Genomic DNA, 22,211 nt, shown 5'->3' with positions numbered 1-22,211 from the left:
ATTCTTGCCTGAAACAAATATTAGTGTGCCATTTGTCAATGGTGATTTTTCTATTTCTATCCTTTTCCTCTACATTTATTAATTGGATTTTATTGTAAGGAAAAGCTTTCTTTTCTTCCTCATTTGTTGATTAAATTACTTCTTTATATCAGTATGGACTCATGGGTATTTATTTTGTTCTATGAATTACAATCCATGTATTAACTTGCTAGGGCTGCTGTAAGAAAGTGTCAGAGACTGAGTGGCTTCAACGATAGAAATTTTTTTTCTCACAGTTCTGGAGGCTGGAAGTCTGAGATCAAGGTGTCAGCAGGGTTGGTTCCTTCCACCCTCTGGGTTGGTTCCTTCCACCCTCTGGGTACCTCTATGTCTTAGTGTCCTCTTATAAGGACACCAGTCATATTTGATTAGTTCCCACCTTAATGACTTTATTTAACTTAATTACCTCTTAAAGACCCTATCTCTAAATACAGTCATAGTCTAAGGGACTGGGGGTTAGGACTTCAACATATGAGTTTTGGGCAGATATAATTCAGCTCATAACAATCTATGACTGTTATTATATTGTCATTATATTTTGTTGCTCAAATCATCCCCAGTTTGGCTATTGGAGACCCCTTCATACTGGCTCCTGTGTCCCTTCTTCATGCCCCCATTAATTCTTTTTTTTTTTTTTTTTTTGCCCCCATTAATTCTTGAGCACCTTCTTACTTTCCAGTACTGCAAGGTGTTCCAAGCACATCTTGTACTTTCTCTGCCCCAGCCCTGGAATTAATGTGTTTCTCCAAGGATCCCTCATTCTTTTTACTGGAGAATGGTAGTGATCACCTCCTGGATGGTTCTGTGGCATGCTAAAGTTTGAGAATCTCTGATAGAGTGGTTCTGAGCCCAGATTTGGATTTGAATCCAGCTCTATCCCTTCTTAGATGAGTGACATTCAATTAGTTACTTAATTTCTATAAGTCTGTTTCCTTTTCTGTTGAAAGGGGATAATGCTACCCACCTCCTAGGGTGGTTATAAGGATTGATGTATTACATAAAGCATTTTGCACAGCCCCTGGCTCATAATCAATGCCCAACAATGATTGGCTTTCATTATTAGCTGAGCCATTTCTAAAGGCCAAAGACCAAATAACACGTTTTCATCTGGGGAGTGGACAGATTCTAGAGGGATTCCCAAGAACGTCTCAATGACCTACTAGAATAAACTCTACATATTGATCTGAGGCATTGTGTCTTGAGATCATAGCTGGCATTTTCCAGGAAGATCCATGGAAGCCCATCCTGCAGCATTTCTTCTTGGCGCTAATGTACCACCAACGTTCCCAACACTCTGGGCACCTGAGGGCGGGAGGAATGAGGGTGAGATGGTGAGTCTGGATGTAGTTCCTCATCTCATAGTATGGTTTCTAGTCTCCAGGTGGACCAGGCCACCTCCCTTGAAACCAGGAGTTTTAGCTCTTATTCCTTCTCCATTTGGAAGACCACCTTCTAAAGAGTGTGGGGGAGGGGTGACGAGCCAAGGATTTTAGTTTTTAGTTGCCAGGGCAACAGGGGATCATGGTGAGTGGGAGAGATCATAGCTATGAGAAAGACAGAGTGCGACTGTTCTGGTTTTTTATTACGTTTGTTAATGATCTCTTTGTCTTTTTTGCAGAGAGCACGGATAACTTTGTCTCTTGTAAGTCTCTTTTACCTTTTGCTTTGAAAGTGATTTATTCTGATACTTTTGGTAACTACTGAGTCCAAATAGCCCTCTTTCGTATTCTACCAGCATCCTCAGACTCATGGCCGCTGAGAGCATCTGAGTGAACTGTGAAAGGAGAGTAGAAATACTCGAGCAGTTCCAAGCCCACTCCTCTTGGACAGTCACTTGCTGCCTCAGTTTCCCCGCAGTTTTCTAGGGTCTGACCATGTTGTGTGTCTTCCCACCCAGACGGACCGAGGTGGTGTCAGGAAGGATGTGGGGTTCGCATGCCCCGGTGGACCCCTGTGGAGCATCTCGGTTGTTCTTGCAGAGAGAATGTGGAGCCTATAAACATGTTAGTGTTTGTCACCTGCTTTGAGAGCCAGGACCTACCTCGTGTGGAGCTGTGATTGACAAGGTCTCCTGATAGGTTCGCCTGTCCTCAGATGAGATTATTGAGGCTCAGTCTATAAGTGATTTGGGGCCAGGACTAGACGATCCCCAAAGGATTTGGTGTTTCGCTCATGGTCTGTGGGGAAACATATTTATTCCTTTTCCTTTTGTCCCCTGTGGGAGAGGAACAGGGACGGCTGAGGCCATTTCTGCTCCCTGTTCGGCCTGAGACAGTAGACAGTCCTGTTTAGAACGCCCCTTGTTGTTTGGCACAGATGTAAACATAACCTGGATTCCTTTGTTTGTCCTCGGTCTTTGAGGACTTGTCATCTCACAGGATGTCCCTCCAGAGAAGTTTGAACTGGGGCTCTCTCTGGACAAGGAGTTGATTCTAGAAGGAGGACTAATGGATGCTCGGCTTCCCATCCAGGCCTTGCTGGGAAGAGCAGATGTTTCCTAGTCAGATAAACTTGCTGCCAGCTGAAGCTACCACTGTGTTCTGAAATCTGCTGTAGGGCAATGGATAGTGGGTTGTTTATGGGGCCACAGGCCTCCTGGATCTCACTGAGGAGTGAAGAGGGAACGAGGAAGGGCATGGAGAGTCTGGGACAGGATAAAGGGTGCAGAGAGGAGCTGAATGTCAGCAACAGCTACCATCACCCACGAAATTGGCCGAATCCAGACCCTGGCTGTGATCCCAAACCATTTTTTTCCCTCTTATTTATTCAATAGCTCACGGCCCACATTGTCCAGGTTACATTATTTACTCTGGGATAGGGATTGGGGGACGGGAGCAAAGGTTCTTTATACCTATGGAGTCTGTCTTTGAGTCATCAGTACTCACCAGGCAGCCACACGGAGATCCAATCTCTGGGGACCCCTGCAAAGCCTGGGGAGGCCAGGCAGTCAGAGTCTGGCTTCAAGGGGATGTTCTCCAGCAAGAACTTTCAAGAGGGCTTGGGAGTTAGGCAGGGACCGTGGCTGAGTCTCTCATGGCCAGGAAGCTAACTATTCTTCTCTATTTATGTTTGGTTTTCAGTCTACGAAGTGAGCCCCACCCCTCCTATCACTGTGACCCATAAACCAGAGGAAGACACTTTTGGGGTGAGTCACTCCTTGGTCAAGAGGAAGGTGTTTACTGATGCAGTAGTTTTTCAGGCTTCTGTTTTAGTAGCTAACTTTTCCCAATACTGCCTTATTTGGAACTCTAGCATACGTGGCATAGAGAAGCCGTGATGAATGACCTCCTTTCAGGTGGTTAAAACCTTCCTTGTTTGATGAGAATAATTCATTGTTTGAGGAAGTCTTTGAGGATCTGCTTTAAGCCCTAGGGCTCGGGAGGAGAACAGTTTGAAACTTCCCACTCCATTAGGAGCCAGCTGGGCCTGATTCGAAGGGGCTGCTAACTGTACAGCCTTTTACAAAAGTCAGAGTTGCCCAGGGCATCTTCTTGAGTGGGAGGTGACCCCCCCCCCACCCCGCTCTCAGAACCTGAGGTTTCTCTGGGGAGAAAAGGAAAGGGGTCTTTTTAGAATCTCCTGGATAAGAATATTATGCAAAGAATGTCAATGTGAAGATGCAAGATTTGCTTGCAAATTAAAACCACAACGGAACAACAGACAGAAGCATCTCTGGGCTTCCTCCTGCATCTCTTAGGATGGTCCCCAGATGAGAGGGCTCAGAACACTGAATCATGGAACTTTCTCTAATCAATCTGGGCAATTTATTTTTTGATGTTCTTAGAGTCTCATAAATTACATCTTCTCAAGACCTTACTCAGTCTGAGAAGTTCTGAAGTTCACTGAAGTTCTGGGAAGGCTACAGTTGCTACTGTAATAGGATGGTCTCATCTGAGCATGCGTGTTACTTCATACTTCGGTTTTCTGTAACTGCTCGACTGTCTGTTTTTGGCTCCCAATAGGTATCCATAGCCGTTGGACTTGCTGCTTTTGCCTGTGTCCTGTTGGTGGTTCTCTTTATCATGATCAACAAGTATGGTCGACGGTCCAAATTTGGAATGAAGGGTAAGGTGGAATTTTCATTTGCGAGGGTCTCATGGGGGAAACATGGCTCCTTTTGATCAAAAGATGCTGTTTTAATTTCTTTGCTCTCTGAGAGGGCTTCAGGGTGGTGGGCTTAAGTGGCCCTGGTAGAGACTCCCATCTACACGTTTATTATTGGTAGTGATGGATTGAAGGCAGTGTTGGTGTGAGGACCAAACTGTGGGCCACCTGGTTTTTCTGTAATGACTAAAAACATTGCTTCACTGGGCTGGTACAATGAGGATGATTTGGGAAAGAAGTTGGATTTGAGGGCAAATGAAGAGGACTTACATTTCTTTTTATTTTTGGTGGGTAAAAGGACTCTTTGTTTGAGTAACTTGGTTTTTCTCTTGTCTGCACCCATCCTTGGAGTTGTGATGAGAAGGTATTAGCAGAACTAAATGTAGGATGGTAGACTGTGGCATTGAAAGGTTGCCCATGCATGGTATCTCAGCACGTAGCTCTACACAGAGTTCCAGAATGGAAGCCAAGAGCAACGTGATTGCTAAATCTGCTGGCCAGTTTCCACAACACAGAGTACTCAACCCCATTACAGCTGGGGTGGAATGTAAGACGTGGCTCTCCACCAAGGCTTGGGAAAAGGGGACTGGCACAAAAGGGGTTAATGTGGTAAATTAGCATCCATCTGCCTGGTCGCAGGATGGATCTGACCAAATGGCGCAAGGGAGGCTGGATACCAGTGCTTAAACAGAAACTTGAATTTCAAGATACACTCCCAGCTGGGGTTTCCATTTATGGCTGATGTTAATAGGAGAAGGGTGGGGAGGGAGTATGAAGTGTTTGACAAGCCGTCAGGTTCCTGAGCAAGGATTCAGGTTGGAGTCTTCGGTGAGATTATGGGATCCAGAAAGATGAATTTCGATGACTTCTGCACACGGACTGGTATCTGTGGTTGGGGTCTTGACCTGGGGGCTCAGGAATTGAAGGGGAAAGCATGAATGAGATTCACAGGGATAGTGGTCCCCTGAACTTATATGTAAATGTTTAATTGTTTGTACACGGTGGCAGGGGGCGGGGTTGGGAAGGAACTAATCCATAGCTTCTATTATATTGTCAAAAGAGTCTGTGACCACCCTACAAGTTTAGAACACTGATATATAGCAAGGGATAGCCGTAGAGAACTAGAAAGGCAGAAATCATAGGGGAGGACTGTCTGGCTTCCCAGAAGCCTCCTGCTTCTTTCTGCTCTTGGTTAAGCTGAACAAGTCCCAGAAGAGCAAACCAGGTTTTCTTGAAGCAAATGAAATATTTTGACCAAGAGAAATAACGCGTAAACGCAAATTATAAAACTTCTCTATATATTAGAAGTTTGGCCTGAAGCCAGATGACTTAAACAAGAGGAGACCACGGTCAGCCACCTTGGCTGGAGAGGTTTTATCTACCAGTACCCCACAGGCCAAACAGGGCTTCACAGGTTTGGAAGATCAGTGACCACCATGCAGGCTCTGAGCCTTCAGTCTTAGCATCATCCTTGGGCTCCTGGCTTTGAGGACCTGGCACTAGTACTTGTGCAAAATTTTCCTACCATGGGAGGAACTTTCCTAGCTCTTCATCCCTCCACCTAAGGAAACAGCAGGGCCTTGACCAACGGGAAAAACGGGGCATTATTGCTCTCCCCCTGGAGAGGCACACCACCAGCTGAGACCCTGCAACAAGACTGGCACCACCATACAAGCAGATTTTTCCTCTTAATTGTCATCTGTTTTCTGGAAGAGCGTGTCCCCATGTCGGATGAATTAGGCAGCACCCAGGGTGGTGCTTTCCCCTCAGCTGTTCTTGGAGCCTCTCCCAACACCCACTCCCCTCTCCCGGGCTGAGCTGCCTTCATTGGCCCTGGTTGCGCCACAAGAACACATCCATAAGTTTGGAAGTGAAATATTCCTTCATTTAAAGTCAGGCGACCTGAAGAAGTTTGGCTAGAGTGAGAGGCAAGATAAGATGTTGTATCCAAGGCTGACCCTGTTTAGAATTAAGCCTGCATCTTTCTGATCTTTGTTATGCCTGACTGTATTTAGTTCTCATCTTAGGATGAAACAGCAAATGCCCCAGGCTGCATACACCCTTGATCTTTTATTAGCAGTGGGCCTCCCAGTCCAGAAAAAAGAGCAAAGTTGCATGTACCAGAAGTCCCCCAAATCTGACTCAGGCAAACCTCCGTCTCTTCAGAGCCACCCGTTCCTCAGCTTTGAATTTTCAAATCTGGGTTAAAAATCTGTGATGTCACTTAATTGCTCTTTGTTTCCAGCAAAGTTACTTAACTTCTCACAGCCTCTATTCCCACAACTTGAAAATGATGGAATGATACCACCTCCCTCATTGCATTGCTCTGAGTGTTGAGATCTGTGTGTAATTGACATTTAAAAGGGTACCTGTGGTTGTAGTTTTCTTCTTTTTTGTGTATAAGCCTGTCCAAGCTTCTTTCATTGTCCTTCCAGGAAGGGCTGCCCTCCCAAGGCTTAATCATGCCCTCTTTTGTCCCACACAATATTTAGTAAAAATGCTTTTCTTCTACCCTAATCCTGGGGCACTGTCATTATCTTGCTCACACATCATCTGTCCTGTTAGACCAGGAGTGACTTGTTGCAGAAACCCGCAGTCACTCAGCTGAGTACGCCTGAAACTTTGCACAGTCTTTGACAAATTGTTTCTGAACTTAGAAATGAATGACTTTAGTTTTACTCAGAAAACAAGCACAGCTTGTTAATCAGTAATGGGCTAGTTAGGGCTCATTTGGAAATCTGAGATGTCTGGGCAGTGGAGGTGGAGCGGAGATGATCTGGGAGACTCATAAATAATTCCCACCCTCCACATCTGAGGGCCTGGAACACAGTGTATGGATGAGGAGGACTTATTAAAATGAACTTCCTTCTGAGAAATAAAAAAATATATAGAAAAATACGGACATTGGTATGACAAACACTCATACTCCTGTCACTTAGAATAAGCAGCTGTTACTGTTTTGTCTTCTGTTGCATCTAATGTTTTATTCCTATTACTCATAAAACTAAGATGGCTTTAACTGTCACCCCGGTCCCATTTCCACTCCCATTTCCATAGGCAGTCATTAGCTTGAGTTCACTGTGCATCCATCAGTCCACTTGTTTTTGTCTCTCTCCCTGTATCTCTGTCTCTCCTTCTCTGCTGTCTCTGCACACCCACCCTTCACGCCATGGCTCTCTCCCAGCTGACCCCATACCCTGCAGACTGCCAACTTAGCAACTGCCTCTACTCTACGGCAATCCTAGTGGCCAAGTCTGGTAACCAGCTCAATTTTATAGTTCTACTTACATATATGTATATATATATGTTTTGTTTTGTTTGTTTTTTCCAAATCACAATTGCATTTATTCATAGACATCTAGAAAACAATCAAAAGTATATTTGTCTCTTATAGACCTTATTAATAAATTTTATGTGGATGAGAGAGCTTGTGTCCCGAGAGTTTTAAACAGCATGATTAAAGACTGTAACACTCCTAAGAGTGGTCACAGATAGGTACAGGATGTGAAGAAAGATATACATATATACATACACGTATATATGTCTACATATGTGAATACGTTTATAAGATGCATTACTTTGTGTATGTTTTAATTTGTACACGTGTTTATACTCTAAGCACCCTTCTGCATCTTCTTTATTTTCTTGTCATATGTTAGAGATCTCTCCATGTTGGTACATACAGGAATTCCACTGGGGACCTATTTTATGGAGGTTGAATGTATTAACCAGAGTTTATAGAAATGAACTGAAAATGCATTGTCTCAGATACTTTTTTACTGTTATCAACTGCCATCGTGTTGATCGAAATTCCGGCCTGGGGAGAGGTCAGGATTCTGCCCTGTGGAGGGGTTAGGATTCGAGCTCATCTTCTCTTATAATCACAAAGGTTCTGAAATGGGGCTGAGTGTCCAGTGGGCTTTCTTTGGGCTGTGGATGAAGCCCCATGCTTTAGAGTGGCAGGATGATCCTGAAGTATTTGGTGTGGTGTGGGCACTGACCAGTCAGAGCACATACTACCCTCCTGCTGGAGCCGGCACCCGGGGGCTCCCTGCTGTGCCGGGTGTTAACTCATAATCATGCTGGATCACAGGGTGGTTGAGTGGTGGGTGGTCGGGAGGTTCAGGGCAGGGGTCGTTTACTGGGAGGGACAGAAATATATCAAAATATGTCAGTATCTTAACTAATTATATCGTGCCGGTGCATCCTGGGCCTGGAAGTGACATGGCTTAGAATTTATTCCATGCTCATCCTCATATAATATTTTTAAATTAGACATTGAAAGATCGTGACAATGATCTAGCCGGGCCCTGCAGTGTCGATATTTAGAGATGAGAAACTGAGGCATAGGAAGCCCAAGAAAGGAGGTGACCTGCTCTGGTTTTCAGTCTGGTTAAGCTGCGTTGGTTCTAGAACGGACGTTCTACCTTGCATTCTCAGTCACTTCTCATGGCAACTATCGATAGAATGACCTAACTCCTTGGTCTTGGCCGCCCCACCATGAACATCCACCGTGCATCTGCCATCTTTATTTCACGTGGTTGTTAGAACAATAACCAGGTAGAAGATGCTAGTGCGTCTTTAAATACTTAAACATGTCCTATAGTTTTCATATAAGGTGACTATCATTATTGTTTAATGGAGAAAGAGGCAAACGTGTGGGGTTTTTGCAGGCTGTAAAAAGGGCATACATTATTTGGTCTCTCTTGTCTGACTACCTCTTAAGCATCTTTATATACGTCTAGATCAGAGATACTGTGGGAGTGAACTTCATACTTCTTGGCTCCCTCTTACTGTCACAGAGGAAACAGAATAATGGTCTATTAGAGTTGAAACAGACCTTAGACTTATTAGGCTAATGTCCCCATTGTACAGGTAAGGAAGCAGACGCAGAGAAATGAAATGGCATGCCAAAATGCACGACTAGCTAGAGCAATGCTGGCCTGCTTTCCCACCTGCGTGCTGTACGCAGAGAGCCTGGGAAGGTCTGGGAAAGGAAGACGGATTGTGAATAAATCAGGTCTGCTCTTCCAATACTTTATCTAATTATCTTTGAATGCTGTCCTGCTTCAAAGGGGCTTTCAAACATGTCTCTTATTAATCCTCTTTTCTCAAGCTGGGACACACCTGGCCTGGGGAAAAGGCGGGAGCTGATGGAGGAGTCTTGCTTCCCAGGCTTAGAGGACTTCCTTTGTCTCTTTCTGGACATGTTGGGGACTGCATGGCAAGGCAGCAGAAGCCAGAAAGAAGGCTGGGAAGGACAGGAGTCTAGAAAGGCTGGTTGGGCTTCCGGTAATACCTTAGGTGCTTCATCTGCTTGCCGTCCATCCTAATGGTTGGACGTGTGCTGGTGCCCCTGATGGGCCCGTGGATGGGCACTCCAGGATTGTTCCATTGTGAATTAGCATCAGCTAATAGGTACTTAAAGTGGTTGCCTATTTGATTATGATTGGGGGTTATTAACATTTTTTTCCCCATAAACAGATGGTAACTTCTCTCCAAGTGGATTGTCAGAGTCAGATTTGGAGGGACTGATTGGTTCCTGCCAAAAGATCTCGTGGGTGGATGCCTGCATTGAATGGCCCTGTTATCCCTCTGGTTTAACTGCTTGGTTAACGGGAATGATTAGACTTGGGAAGGAGTCATTTCTGCCCACTCTCCTAACCTTGGAACATTGGACTGAGAAGGGTTTCTTCCAGCTGGATGGAGGTAGGGCTGGGATCCTGGCCTCCTAATGTTTGATTCTCTAACTGGCATTCCTTCTTCAGCTGGGATAGAGGGTCCCTGTATCTATAGCCGTGAGCACAGAGCCAGGGAATTGATACAATGAGTGTGGGGTAGAAATGGAGAATTCTGAGACTACTGAAAGGTGACCTTGACCCTGGATGAGGTAACCATTAGCGCCACTGACAAGGCAGCTTTTTTTGCCCTGAGAAATACACTTATCTGGCCTTGATTTAATGGGGCATCAGAAGCCAAGAGCAAGGCAGAAGTGAAACTGAGTGGAGGACTTGGGTTTCCTGACTTCCTGAAATAAGTCTATTTTTCCTTCTTGCTTGCTTTTCTTTCTTGACTTCCTTTGCTGTTTCCTCCTCTGAATTGAGGTACGCAAGTGAGGAAGGTTACCCCTGGCCTTGGCAATGACCCTGTGCTTGGGATTCCTGGTGGAAGATGCCTCTTTGAACATAATTTTGAGACTTCTGTTATCCTCAGGCCCTTGGATTCTCCTAACAAAAGTTTCCATGCCCCTTCCCTCTTTTCAGACTCCTTGAGAGACCCTCCAAGCCCAAGGAACACTCCTAGCATTCGTTCAGGTCTAAATAAAATAGGTTACGTGTGTGGCCAATCCACAGGCAGGACATAAAGTAATCAAAGCCAGGAGCCTTCTGCTTCTCTTCTTCTGCTTTGGACTTCATTTCAAATTTCTGGTTGCAGATGCAGTCACACCTGGCTTGGTGACAGAGTTCTAGAATGCGGTGCCCAGAGGGTTGAGAAAGCTGGAAGGCAGTGTGCGTTTTTCTGGCATGTCTTTGCTGCTCTGTCTTTGGGATCTTTGCAGGTGTGCAGTGAACGGTCCTGGAAGTTCCCGCACTGTCACCAATGGTTGTGTTAAGGCTGCCCTGCTCCGTTTCTCTCTCTCAGGGCACCAGGGAACCAGCTGTTCTCCAACACTGACTCTTCTATTTGAAGAGAAATCCCTGGAAATAGAGTCTGATACAAAATGTTTCTCCTCTCTGGCTACCTGCTCGCGGGCTGTTCCTGGCAGGCCCCTGCCGCCTGTACAGCAGGGCCAAAGGTGGCCAATATGCTGGCTCCATAGCCAAAGCCATTGCCTCTGATTCATTTGATTTTGGCAACAGGACAGTTCTTACCAATTCCTGCCATTGCAACAGGTTCCCACAGGGTTAACAGCCCTTTGATACCTCAGGTTAAAAGTTCTCGGCCTCTTGTCCCCCACTTTACATGTGACAGAAGACTACCAGTCACATGCCTTATACACTCCTGCAGGTGTAACCAGGCTTTTGGACAAATGCTGGCCCTTGCTGTAGCTTCACACCTAAGAAAAATATATCCGCATAGGAGTTAGCATTTTTAAAACTAGGAATAAAATCAAATCCATACTAATTTTTATTCTTAAGCAATTCACAAACTTTAGTATTTTATTATTCATCCAAAGTCCTGGTGACACACTTCCTCACTGACCCAGAAATCTGACTGTATCCTGGCACCGGGATGGAAAACTAAGAGGGGAAGTGGCTGCCGGTCTTGACTTTCTTGCAATGTTCTTGGTCCGATGTGGTTTGGACCCCTGCACAGTCAAGTTGCAGAAACAGCTCCAACAGAATCTCCTGTCTTCTTGTGGCACATTCTTTCCATCTCTGTATCTTCTCCTGTGGGTCCTGGGGGCTTTCACTTGCCCAGAGGAGGAAGGACCATGGGCTTTGGTTAATGAGAAGCTTCCACATGGCTGCAGCGTCCGAGCCCTGGGTTCACGCAGCCCATTCTCCCCTGAACTCTGCAGAGGCGTTTGGATGTCCAAAGAGCGGCCCTCGGAACCACAGGCAGCAAAGCAGAGATCAAAACAACTGCTGATGGGGAAACATGATTTTGGACTCGGGAAGAAAAACCACACACTGAAAACAACGTCAAACAAGCAAACTGCTGCAAATCCCTGGCCCCAGCTACTCCTCACCCCATTGCCCTTTGTGCTGTGCATCCATCGTGGGGGATGAGCTGGATGGGGTGGGGAAGGAGCGTGTTGCAGGAGGAGAAAGGGGAGCCTGCATCCAGCTGGGGCTCAGCCGCCAGTGGTGTCTGCCACCGGCTCCGGCCCCAGAGCATCCCGAGGAAAGAGAAGAGCTTCCGGTTGGTCTCTTCCTGGCTCTTTCTCTTAGAGGGTTAGTGACACCCTCTCTTCCTCCCTTCCCTGATACCCCTGTATGTTTAGTTTAGAGAGAGATTCACCAAGTCACTCTGGTACACACCCCTTTATTCTTTTCTCTTATATTAATTCTGCTGCCACAAGCCAGAGAGGGATTTGCTGGCATCCTTGCACTGGTCTCCAAACCAGCTTCCTTCCTGACAGGCCCGGCTACCTAATTTATGGGACCCAGTGCAAAATCTTCCTAAAGCACTAGAATTGCAGGACAGCTACAGCAGAGACTTATACCCCAGTCATGGGGCTCTTCTGAGCACGGAGTCAGGGTCAGGCCTGTGAAGCCAGCTCTGCTCCCTGAATACACATTCCAACGTGGTTTCAAGCCCTAGAGCCTTCATTTTTTTCCTGAATGGTGAGGAGGGAAACCGATATTTCTATGCTTCCTGTTCAGAGAGGAACTGGGGTTTGGGGTAAAGATAAGAGTATCAGCTGATTTTTCACTTCTAATCATAGCAAGGAAAGAGAATAGGGGGCACTGGGCATTTATTGAGTACCTACTATGTGCCAGACACATGTAGGCACATGTAGGCATATAAGGTCTAATATACCTTATAATATTTAGTCCTGATGAGTGGCTGTTCTCTGCATTGTAAAGGCAATAAAGCTGCTCAGAGTGGTTAAATTGCCCCATGTCATGTGGCTGGTGAGTAAAAAAACTAGGTTTTAAATGAGGTCACTCTGAATCAATGGTTCTCAATCTTCACTGCACATTCCAATCACTTGGTCAAATTGTATGACTCCCTCGGCCCAGGCGGCACCCCAGACTGATTAAATCCAATTCTAGAGGCGAAACTCAGGCATGGGCATGCTTTTTTCAACACCTCGGGTGATTTCAGTTGTGCAGCCAAGGCTGAGAACCAGCGGTGTAAGGCCAAGATGCAGCTGTGCGTTTAATTAGTTGCCCAGGTCACGTATGCAGTCTGCAGACCGGTGTATCTGGTCACCTTGGGACCATGTGAAATGTGTAGATGCCTGGGATCACTCCACACTCACTGGGTCAGACCTGGGGTGAAGTGAGGGAGATTTTTGATGCTCACTAAAGTTTAGGAACCACTGCACTGAATCCTGGGGGATGCTGGGGATCTTATGAAAATGCAGATTCTGGAGAAGGGCTGAGAGTCAGTGTTTCTAAGCAGTTTCCAGAGGATGCTGCTCCGGGCCCCACAGTTCAGGGAACAAGGGATGAAGTGAAAACCTCAGGACTGGGACCTGGGGACTTAGGTCACATCTCTGTGTTCCATTTCTTCCTGTGCATCATTAGCAAAATCAGCCGGCCTCAACCCCTGACTCTGCTAGTTGGAATAATATGACTATACGATTACAAAATAGAACCACGACTTCTAAGGCGATTTTAGTTCTACCCTCTTTGGGTAAATAAGCCTTGCTTCTTTCCTAAAGCAGCTCTGCAGTGGCTTCCTTGGTTCATACCGAACTGCCGCCTCCTTCCACACAAGGGCACTTGTAAGGCCTGCTGCCTCTTGTTGATCTTAGCACAAATGTGAGGTCCGTCAACACAAGGGCTGGAGGCAGAGCCCCACGGAGGCCAGCAGTCAATGGGCGGGCAGCATTCCCAGCCCAGAGTCCCTTGTGTGGCTGGGCAGGCACTCCTCTCCTCTTCTAGAAACTTCCACGTCCCGTTTCCTCTTCCTCCCATAGCTGATCTTGGAGGTAATGTTCGGAGCTACAGGAAATGGGAGCAGCTTGGGCTTGGCAGGCCCTGAAGTGAATCAGCGTGTGTTGTTTGGTGGAGGAAGCCTAGTGGGTTAAGTCAGTGGTGGCCCAGGGCACCTGCCAGCCTCAGAGGCACTGCTCTTGGTGGCTGGAATTTTATTCTCCTCAGTCCTGCCGCTCCAGTGGTATTTACATTGGACACCTGCCCTGCCCTCCCAATTGACTGTGGAAAAAGAACTGCGTAGTTGGCCAAAGACTGGAACGGTTTCCTTAGCAGTCCCAGCAATGCCGAGCCTCCCTACCTGATGGGGATCTTGAGTTCAGAGGGGCCTCTGTGCTGTAACAGCGATGCACACCTGTTCCCGGGTGGGGGGAGAAGAATGCCAGCGTCGGTCTGTCTGCCAGCAGGTCTGACGTGAAGCCCCGAGGAGGGTGCCCAGGTAGTTCCAGGAACTGCCTTTCCAAGTGAATCCTTCCAAATCAGTTGAGTTCAGTGGGTTGGCCTTGGGCCAGTGGAGGGGTGCCAGGGGGCACCCCCATTGTTGGCTTAGTCTTTAAGAAAAGCAGGCAGGATTTGAGTACTGTTATTGGCCGTGAGGTGCGGAAATGGCTCCAGTCGTCCCAGCCGCTGCCTGGGCTTGCTTTGTGGGGCTGGAGGTGGGGGGCATCTGGGGGACACGCCGGCCTGATTGGGCTGTGTTTGGAGCTGGAGGCCTTCTAAAGAGAAGCACTGTCAGAAATGAGGGGCCATCCGAGCGAAAGGGAAAATGGACATTCATGTTTGCTGTTGCTAAGTGTATGGACAGAGCCTGCCTTTCTGGAAAGTGGTTTGGCAAATTTTATTAAAAGGCTAAAATCAGAGGAAGCCCATGTCCCAGAAACTCCACTTCTGAGAATTTAACCTCAGGTAGTGATCACCAACGGCTGCCCATATTGATGTGTGTGGGCGTTCATCCCACTGTGACTTATACAGTCAATTCGATCAACTAAGAATTGCTTAAATATAATAAATGGTTAGTTGAGCACACTGTGGTTCATACAAATGATGTAATTTCAATGAAGACATTAAAAATGACAATTTGGGGGGACTTCCCTGACAGTCCAGTATTTAAGACCCTGCGCTTCCCATGCAGGGGGCGTGGGTTCCATCCCTGGTCGGGGAACCCAGATCCCACATGTCACCCAGCCAAAAAATGAAAAGAAAGAAAGAGAAATGACAGTTTTTAAAAGCAAATTTTTAATATTTCTGTAAGGATATATATGCAAATAGTAAGAAAGCCCAATAATGTAAAAGATAATGTAGTAAAAGTTACTCTCAATCTGCCTAATTTCCTGCTTCTGAGATAATAACTATTTAGAGGTTCTGTGTATCCTTGCCGAGATAGTCAGTGCTATACAAGGAGAGATGTTTCCCGTTGCCTTTATGCAAATGCAAGCTTGTATTCACATTGTTCTGGACCGCATTATTTTTGGTGACTATCTTTGAGATTATTTCATATTAGTTCATAGAGATCTACTGCATTCTTTTTTTCTCTTTTTCCCAGCTTTATTGAGATATATTTGACACACAACAATGTGTAAGTTTAAGGTGCACAGTGTGATGATTTCATACATGTATGTATTTACTGCAGGCTTTTTTTAACAGTTGAACATCAAGAGTGATACTTGAGAGCAATATTTATTGACATGTGAAAGTGTTCATATGTATACATATCTTTAAATTGGGGTATAGTTGCTTCACAATGTTGTGTTAGTTTCTCCTGTACAACAAAGTGAATCAGCTATACGTATACATATATCCCCTCCCTCTTGGACCTCCCTCCCACCCCACCCCCCTATCCCACCCATCGAGGTCACAACAGAGCACTGAGCTGGGCTCCCTGAGCTATACAGCCGGTTTCCACTAGCTATCTATTTTACACATGGGATTGTTAATACCAATCTCCCAATTCATTCCACCCCCTCTTCCCTCCCCACCGTGTCCACACATTCGTTCTCTATGTCTGTGTCTTTATTCCTGTCCTGCAAATAGGCTCACGTCTACCATTTTTCTAGATTCCACATATATGCGTTAATACACGATATTTGTTTTTCTCTTTCTGACTTACTTCACTCTGTATGACAGACTCCAGGTCCATCCACGTTTCTACAAATGACCCAGTTTTGTTCCTTTTTATGGCTGAGTAATATTCCATTGTATATATGTGCCACATCATCTTTATCCAATCATCTGTTGATGAACATTTAGATTGCTTCCATGTCCTGGCTATTATAAATAGTGCTGCAGTGAACATTGGGGTGCGTGTGTCTTTCTGAATCATGGTTTTCTCAGGGTATACGCCCAGTAGTGAGATTGCTGGGTCACATGGTAGTTCTATTTTTAGTTTTTTAAGGAATGTCCATAGTGTTCTCCACGGTGGCTGTATCAATTTACATTCCCACCAACAGTGTAGGAGGGTTTCCTTTCCTCCACACTCTCTCCAGCATTTATTGTTTGTAGATTTTTTTCATGATGGCCATTCTGACTGGTGTGAGGTGATACCTCATTGTAGTTTTGATCTGCATTTCTCTAATAATTAGTGACTTTAAGCATGTTTTCATGTGCCTCTTGGCCATCTGTATGTCTTCTTTGGAGAAATGTCTATTTAGGTCTTCTGCCCACTTTTTGACTGGGTTGTATGTTTTTTTGATATTGAGCTGCATGAGCTGTTTGTATATTTTGGAGATTAATCCCTTGTCAGTTGCTTTGTTTGCAAATATTTTCTCCCATTCTGAGGGTTATGTTTTCATCTCGTTTATGGTTTCCTTTGCTGTGCAAAAGCATTTAAGTTTCATTAGGTCCCACTTGTTTATTTTTGTTTTTATTTTAATTACCTTGGAGGTGGGTCAGAAAACATCATGCTGTGATTTATGTCCAAGAGTGTTCTTCTATGTTTGCCTCTAAGAGTTTTATAGTGTCTGGTCTTACGTTTAGGTCTTTACTCCATTTTGAGTTTATTTTTGTGTATGGTGCTAGGGAGTGTTCTAATTTCATTCTTTTACATGTAGCTGTCCAATTTTCCCAGCACCACTTGTTGAAGAGACTGTCTTTTCTCTATTGTATATTCTTGCCTCCTTTGTCACAGATTAGGTGACGATAGGTGCGTGGGTTTATCTCTGGGCTTTCTCTCCTGTTCCATTGAGCTATATTTCTGTTTTTGTGCCAGTACCATACTGTCTTGATGACTATAGCTTTGTAGTATAGTCTGAAGTCAGGGAGCCTGATTCCTCCAGCTCCGTTTTTCGTTCTCAAGATTGCTTTGACTATTTGGGGTCTTTTGTGTTTCCATACAGATTGTAAAATTTTTTGTTCTAATCCTGTGAAAAATGCCATTGGTAATTTGATACAAATTGCATTGAATCTTTAGATTGCTTTGGGTAGTGTAGTCATTTTCACAGTATTGATTCTTTCAATCCAAGAACATGGTGTATCTCTCCATCTATTTGTGTCATCTTTGGTTTCTTTCATCAGTGTCTTATAGTTTTCTGAGTACAGGTCTTTTGCCTTCTTAGGTAGGTTTATTCCTAGGTATTTTATTCTTTTTGTTGCAATGGTGAATGGGATTGTTTCCTTAATTTCTCTTTTTGATCTTTCATTGTTAGTGTATAGGAATGCAAGAGATTTCTGTGCACTAATTTTGTATGCTGTTACTTTACCAAATTCATTGGTTAGCTCTAGTAGTTTTCTGGTGACATCTTTAGGATTTTCTATGTATAGTATCATGTCATCTGCAAACAGTGACAGTTTTACTTCTTCTTTTCCGATTTGGATTCCTTTTATTTCTTCTTCTTGTCTGCCGTGGCTGGGACTTCGAAAACGATGTTGAATAATAGTGGTAAGAGTGGACATCTTATTCCTGATCTTAGAGGAAATGCTTTCAGTTTATCGAAATATTAATGTATTTTCCAGTGAGTAAAGACTGCAAATAGGTGCCCATTTGTTTTTGTTGTAAAATAAAGAGAAAATATTTTCATATATATACCTGGGAAGAATACTGGGATCATATAGACTGATAGGTCAGAATATAAATGGTAGTTATCCTTGGATAGTTGGATTATGAAAGCTTTTTTTATTTCATCCTTTGTGGCTTTTGTTTTCTTTGTCTTCCAAGTTTTCTGCATTGAACTTTAAAACAAAGCAGGCAGCTGCTGGGGAAAGGGGGCACGGTATACATGCACCTCCTTACTAGATGCAGAGTGCTGACTTTCTCCCAACCTAGGCTCCATCTGCCCCTTCATGGGGACAACCGGGGCTCTGGTGTCACTTAGCATTGCTGATTGCACAGACCAGGGTTCCTTCCAATGTGTCCTTGGGCCACTTGCATCAGAATCATTGATGGTGGTGGGGGCTGATTAAAATGCAGGTTCCTGGGCTACGTCTCCTGAATCCAGTGCTCTGGTGGTAGGCCCTGGGAATCGGTATTCTTAAAAAACACCCTGGGTGATTGTGATGCTCATTAATGTTTGAGAAACTTCAGTGTAATTAGAAATTGGCAAACTTTTTCATTAAGAAGCGGGATAGTAAGTATTTTAGGCCTTGCTGGCCATATGGTTTCTGCTGTAATCACTCGTGTTGGCTATTGTAGACACTTTGTAAATAAATTGGTCTGGCTGTGTTACAATAAAACTTTATTTACAAAAATAGGTAACAGACTGGATTTGGCCTGTGGGCCATAGCTTCAGATCCCTGGTGTGGACTGACCTAGTACCCTGAAAAATTAATCAGAAGATGGAGGAGCCTGCCAAGAACTCTTTATATTTGAAGAAGCAGGTCATATTATAAATAGGGACCATTAACAGAGTGCTTATTATATGCCAAACACTTTTTCAGACACATACTAAACCTTAAGACAATGCTGCACAGTAGCTATTATCGGTATTATCCTGGCAAGGCAATTGAAAGAATAAGGAAGAATAAGAATTGAAAGAAAGTGATTAGCCCAAGGACACGTGATCAGTGATGGCAGGTCTGCAAAGCTGAGGAGGAAAGTTGTAATGCTACAGTCCTATTTCTCTCTAGCCTTTGGGAAAGAATGTTTTCAAAATTTGTTCTCAGGGCTTCAGATGTCCCCAAGTCCCTCTAAGTTTTCAAGCTAAGGAGGAATAGTCACAGCTCTATACTTCGTGGTGGTACAAGTCCTGGGATCACTCTGCACCTCACAGATATCTCAGTAGAGTGGGGTCCTGAGAAGTCTTGGGATCTGCCAGGTTCTGTGGGCATCAGGAGACTTTTTTTAAAAAATAAATTTATTTATTTATTTTTGGCCGAGTTGGGTCTTCTTTGCTGCAGGCAGGCTTTCTCTAGTTGCGGAGAGCAGGGGCTACTGCTCTTTCATTGTGGTGCGTGGGTTTCTCATTGCAGTGGCTTCCCTTGTTGTGGGGCATGGGCTCTAGGCATGTGGGCTTCAGTAGTTGTGGTTCAGGGGCTCAGTAGTTGTGGCTTGCAGGCTCTAGAGCACAGGCTCAGTAGTCGTGATGCACGGGCTTAGTTGTTCCGCGGCATGTGGGATCTTCCTGGACCAGGGCTCAAACCAGTGCCCCCTGTGTTCGCAGGTGGATTCTCATCCACTGCTCCAGCAGGGAAGTCCATCAGGAGACTTTCTTGTGGCCCTCCCTCAGTGCAAGTTTCCAGATGGCTAATGCTAAACATTCACCTTGCTCGGAGCCCATGGAGATAGGCTGGTACCCAACCAGTCTGCAGCAGGGCTGAACAAGAGGGAACAGTGGTGCTGGCCAGCAGGTGGCCTTTTGCCATCTGGGCCATTGCTTTCCTCCTCCCATCTCCCTACCCCAGCCTGCCTGAGCCTCCACCACTTCCCTGACTCAAGGGGAAGCAAAATCCCCTCGGCTAGGGTCAGCCTCTGAGGCTGGTGGTTCAGCCTGATGGCTTTGCCCATCAGCAATACAGGTGGGCCAGTACCCTCTGAGGTTATTCTAATAAAAATACCAAGAGCTACCATCTTTTTTTAAACTTGCTATTTTATATTGGCGTATAGTTGATTAACAATGTTGTGTTAGTTTCAGGTGCACAGCAAAGTGATTCAGTTATACATATACATGTATCTATTCTTTTTCAAATTCTTTTCCCATTTAGGTTGTTACGTAATATTGAGCAGAGTTCGCTGAGCTGTACAGTAGGTCATTGTTGGTTATCCACAATAGCTACTGTCTTGAGAGAGCCTAGTTTGCCTTGAGATGTTGATTCATTACATAAAATCTTGAAGGCTTGGCTTATTCACTGGGTGAACTGAGATACTATATATAAAACAGAACCCATAACCTAGAACCCAGTACCCAAAGCATAGTAACTGCTCAACCAAATAGCTAATTATATAATTCTTGCCGTTATTTTAACAATCAGGAATGCTCTGAGATCAATATTATCATCCTGAGCTTTACAGATGAAAAAAATGGAATTTTGAGAACCCTGATAGGGTCATTGGGTCTATCTGACTCCAAGGCTGCATGCTCTAAGCCACGATTTTGCTTTTGAAAGTCAGAATAGAAGAGGCTCCAGGGCCGCTGAGAGCTTTGGAGGGTCCCCATCCCAGAGAACTGCAGAGACCCCTTGACAGATGGTCCTTTCCTTCCCTCCATCATCTGAGAGCCTCCTGCTTGCTCACAAACCAGTGACAAAAGCTCCCCAAGCTAACAGCTGCATACTTTCCTCTTATCAGTTCATAAGCTGCTTATCCTGCCTCAGGCGGACACTTGGCTACAGGTTAATGGGGTCTTTTGTGGCCCTTTAATCTCAGCCCCCACTGCTTTCTGCTCTCTCTTCCTCTGTCTCTCCAAGTATACAACTCCCAGAAACAGCGTAGCACACCCTGGCAGAAACCCCACTTCCAGATTCTACCTGAGGTCATAGTGGGGAGCTTGGCCCAGGTTCAAAGAGGTGGCTGAGACAGGTGAGAAAGCTGCAGTTTCCGTAGATGCCTTGGCCATCATGCCCCAAACTGTACTCAGGGGCAAACCCCCATCATTTGTGTCACAGTGAATGTCCCATACGCTGGAGATACAGGAGTCATCCATCCTTGGCACACACCTCTCCTTCTCCAGTCCCCGCCGTCCACCCCTGCCTGCTCTGACACAGCCCTGGTCCGGTCCGTGTCACGTCCTACAGAGCCCCTGAAGCCGCCCCCCGCCCCCCCGCTTTTTTTCCCGTCTTTGTACACTGCCCCCTCCACTCTCTCCAGGGCTCCCACCTCAGCTTTCTAAGCAGACTTCCCACGACCCTCTGGGCCTGGCCCTCTTGCTGTGTTTTCTACACTGCAGTCTAAGCATCAGAGCCATACTTTGCGATGGAAATTTGCTCGTGTGTCCCGTTCTCTGCTCCAGACCCTCCAGGCTTCCCCCGGCTCTTAGGAGAGATGCCGACATGCCCGACAGAGCAGCCCAGGCCCGGCATTGCCTGGACCCTCTGCTACCTCCCCAGCCTCAGCTTGCTATGGGATTTCCAGTCCTGCCATGGGGGCCTTGCCTCTGCTTCCTCAATGTTTCACTCTCCCTAAGGCCGCAGTGCCTCCGCCTGGATGGCCTCAAAGGCTCCCCACCCCACAGCTTCGTGGGTTCCCAATTCCACCTCCTTCTTATTCCAGCCCAGTCTTCTCTGCCCAGCCACGCCTGCCCCGGCCGCCCAGAGCCAGGGTAGCCCCTGTGACCCCTCTTCTCAGCATCATGTGCTTTTCTTCCGTAGTGTCCTGCCCCGTTATTCAAAGAGTGTTTGGTGATCGCTCGCCTGTCCCAGTAGAGGGACAGTGATGGGCTACCTCACACAGCTTTATTAATGCCGATAGGCTGCCTCAGGCAGAGGGGTGCGTGAATGTCCTCTGGTCCCCCTGAGCTTTGCTTCTGACAGTGCTGGAGCCTAGCCCTCCTCCCCTGTCCGCTGGCGCCCCCAGTTTTGTGGCTACTGTGATGGGGCATGTGATCTGGATATTTTCTTTCGGTGCCTGTTGATTACCTGTAAGCTAGAGACAGGGATGTTCTCCTCCAGCTAACAGCTCTTCCCCTGCCTCGCTTTCCTCCTCCTACCCCGTGGCGTTCCATGGACAGGAAGATGCTGGATGGACCTGCCTTTCCCTAAGATCACACCGTGTTTACCTACCCCTCCCTCTCCCTCTGGATCTCTTCCTTTAACCGTCACCTTGTGCGGAATCAGACCCATTGTATGACTCCCTCCTCCGTCTGCGTCACTGAGACCTCTTCCCTAGCCACGCACCTGGTGCCCGTTACAGCTGAGAGTCAGACAGGCCCGGGGTCGAATCCCACTTCTGCTGCTTGGGAGCTGGGGCACTTACAGTGACTCATTAACTATCCTGGGCTTCCGTTTCCTCAGCTGACAAATGAGAGGGCTAATTCTTACTGTACAGGGTTTTGTGAGAATTAAATGAAATTATGTATATAAAGCAATTAGCTT

General features: G+C 45.9%; 1 protein-coding gene across 1 annotated transcript in view; it reads left to right on the top strand.

Annotated features, from left to right (window-relative positions):
- The window catches only part of NTRK3 (neurotrophic receptor tyrosine kinase 3), a 206,504-nt gene that overhangs the window by 56,402 nt on the left and 127,891 nt on the right, over positions 1-22,211 (top strand). The window contains exons 8-10 of the mRNA XM_024732934.1: positions 1,658-1,681; positions 3,120-3,184; positions 4,002-4,104. Coding sequence (XP_024588702.1) covers positions 1,658-1,681; positions 3,120-3,184; positions 4,002-4,104 — 192 coding nt within the window. The remainder of the gene's footprint in view (positions 1-1,657; positions 1,682-3,119; positions 3,185-4,001; positions 4,105-22,211) is intronic.

The sequence above is a fragment of the Neophocaena asiaeorientalis genome, unplaced genomic scaffold (assembly GCF_003031525.2).
Source record: "Neophocaena asiaeorientalis asiaeorientalis breed wild unplaced genomic scaffold, Neophocaena_asiaeorientalis_V1.1 scaffold442, whole genome shotgun sequence".
Lineage (NCBI taxonomy): Eukaryota > Metazoa > Chordata > Mammalia > Artiodactyla > Phocoenidae > Neophocaena > Neophocaena asiaeorientalis.
The sequence above is the reverse complement of the archived record's forward strand: the minus strand, read 5'-3'. Positions and strand labels throughout refer to the sequence as shown.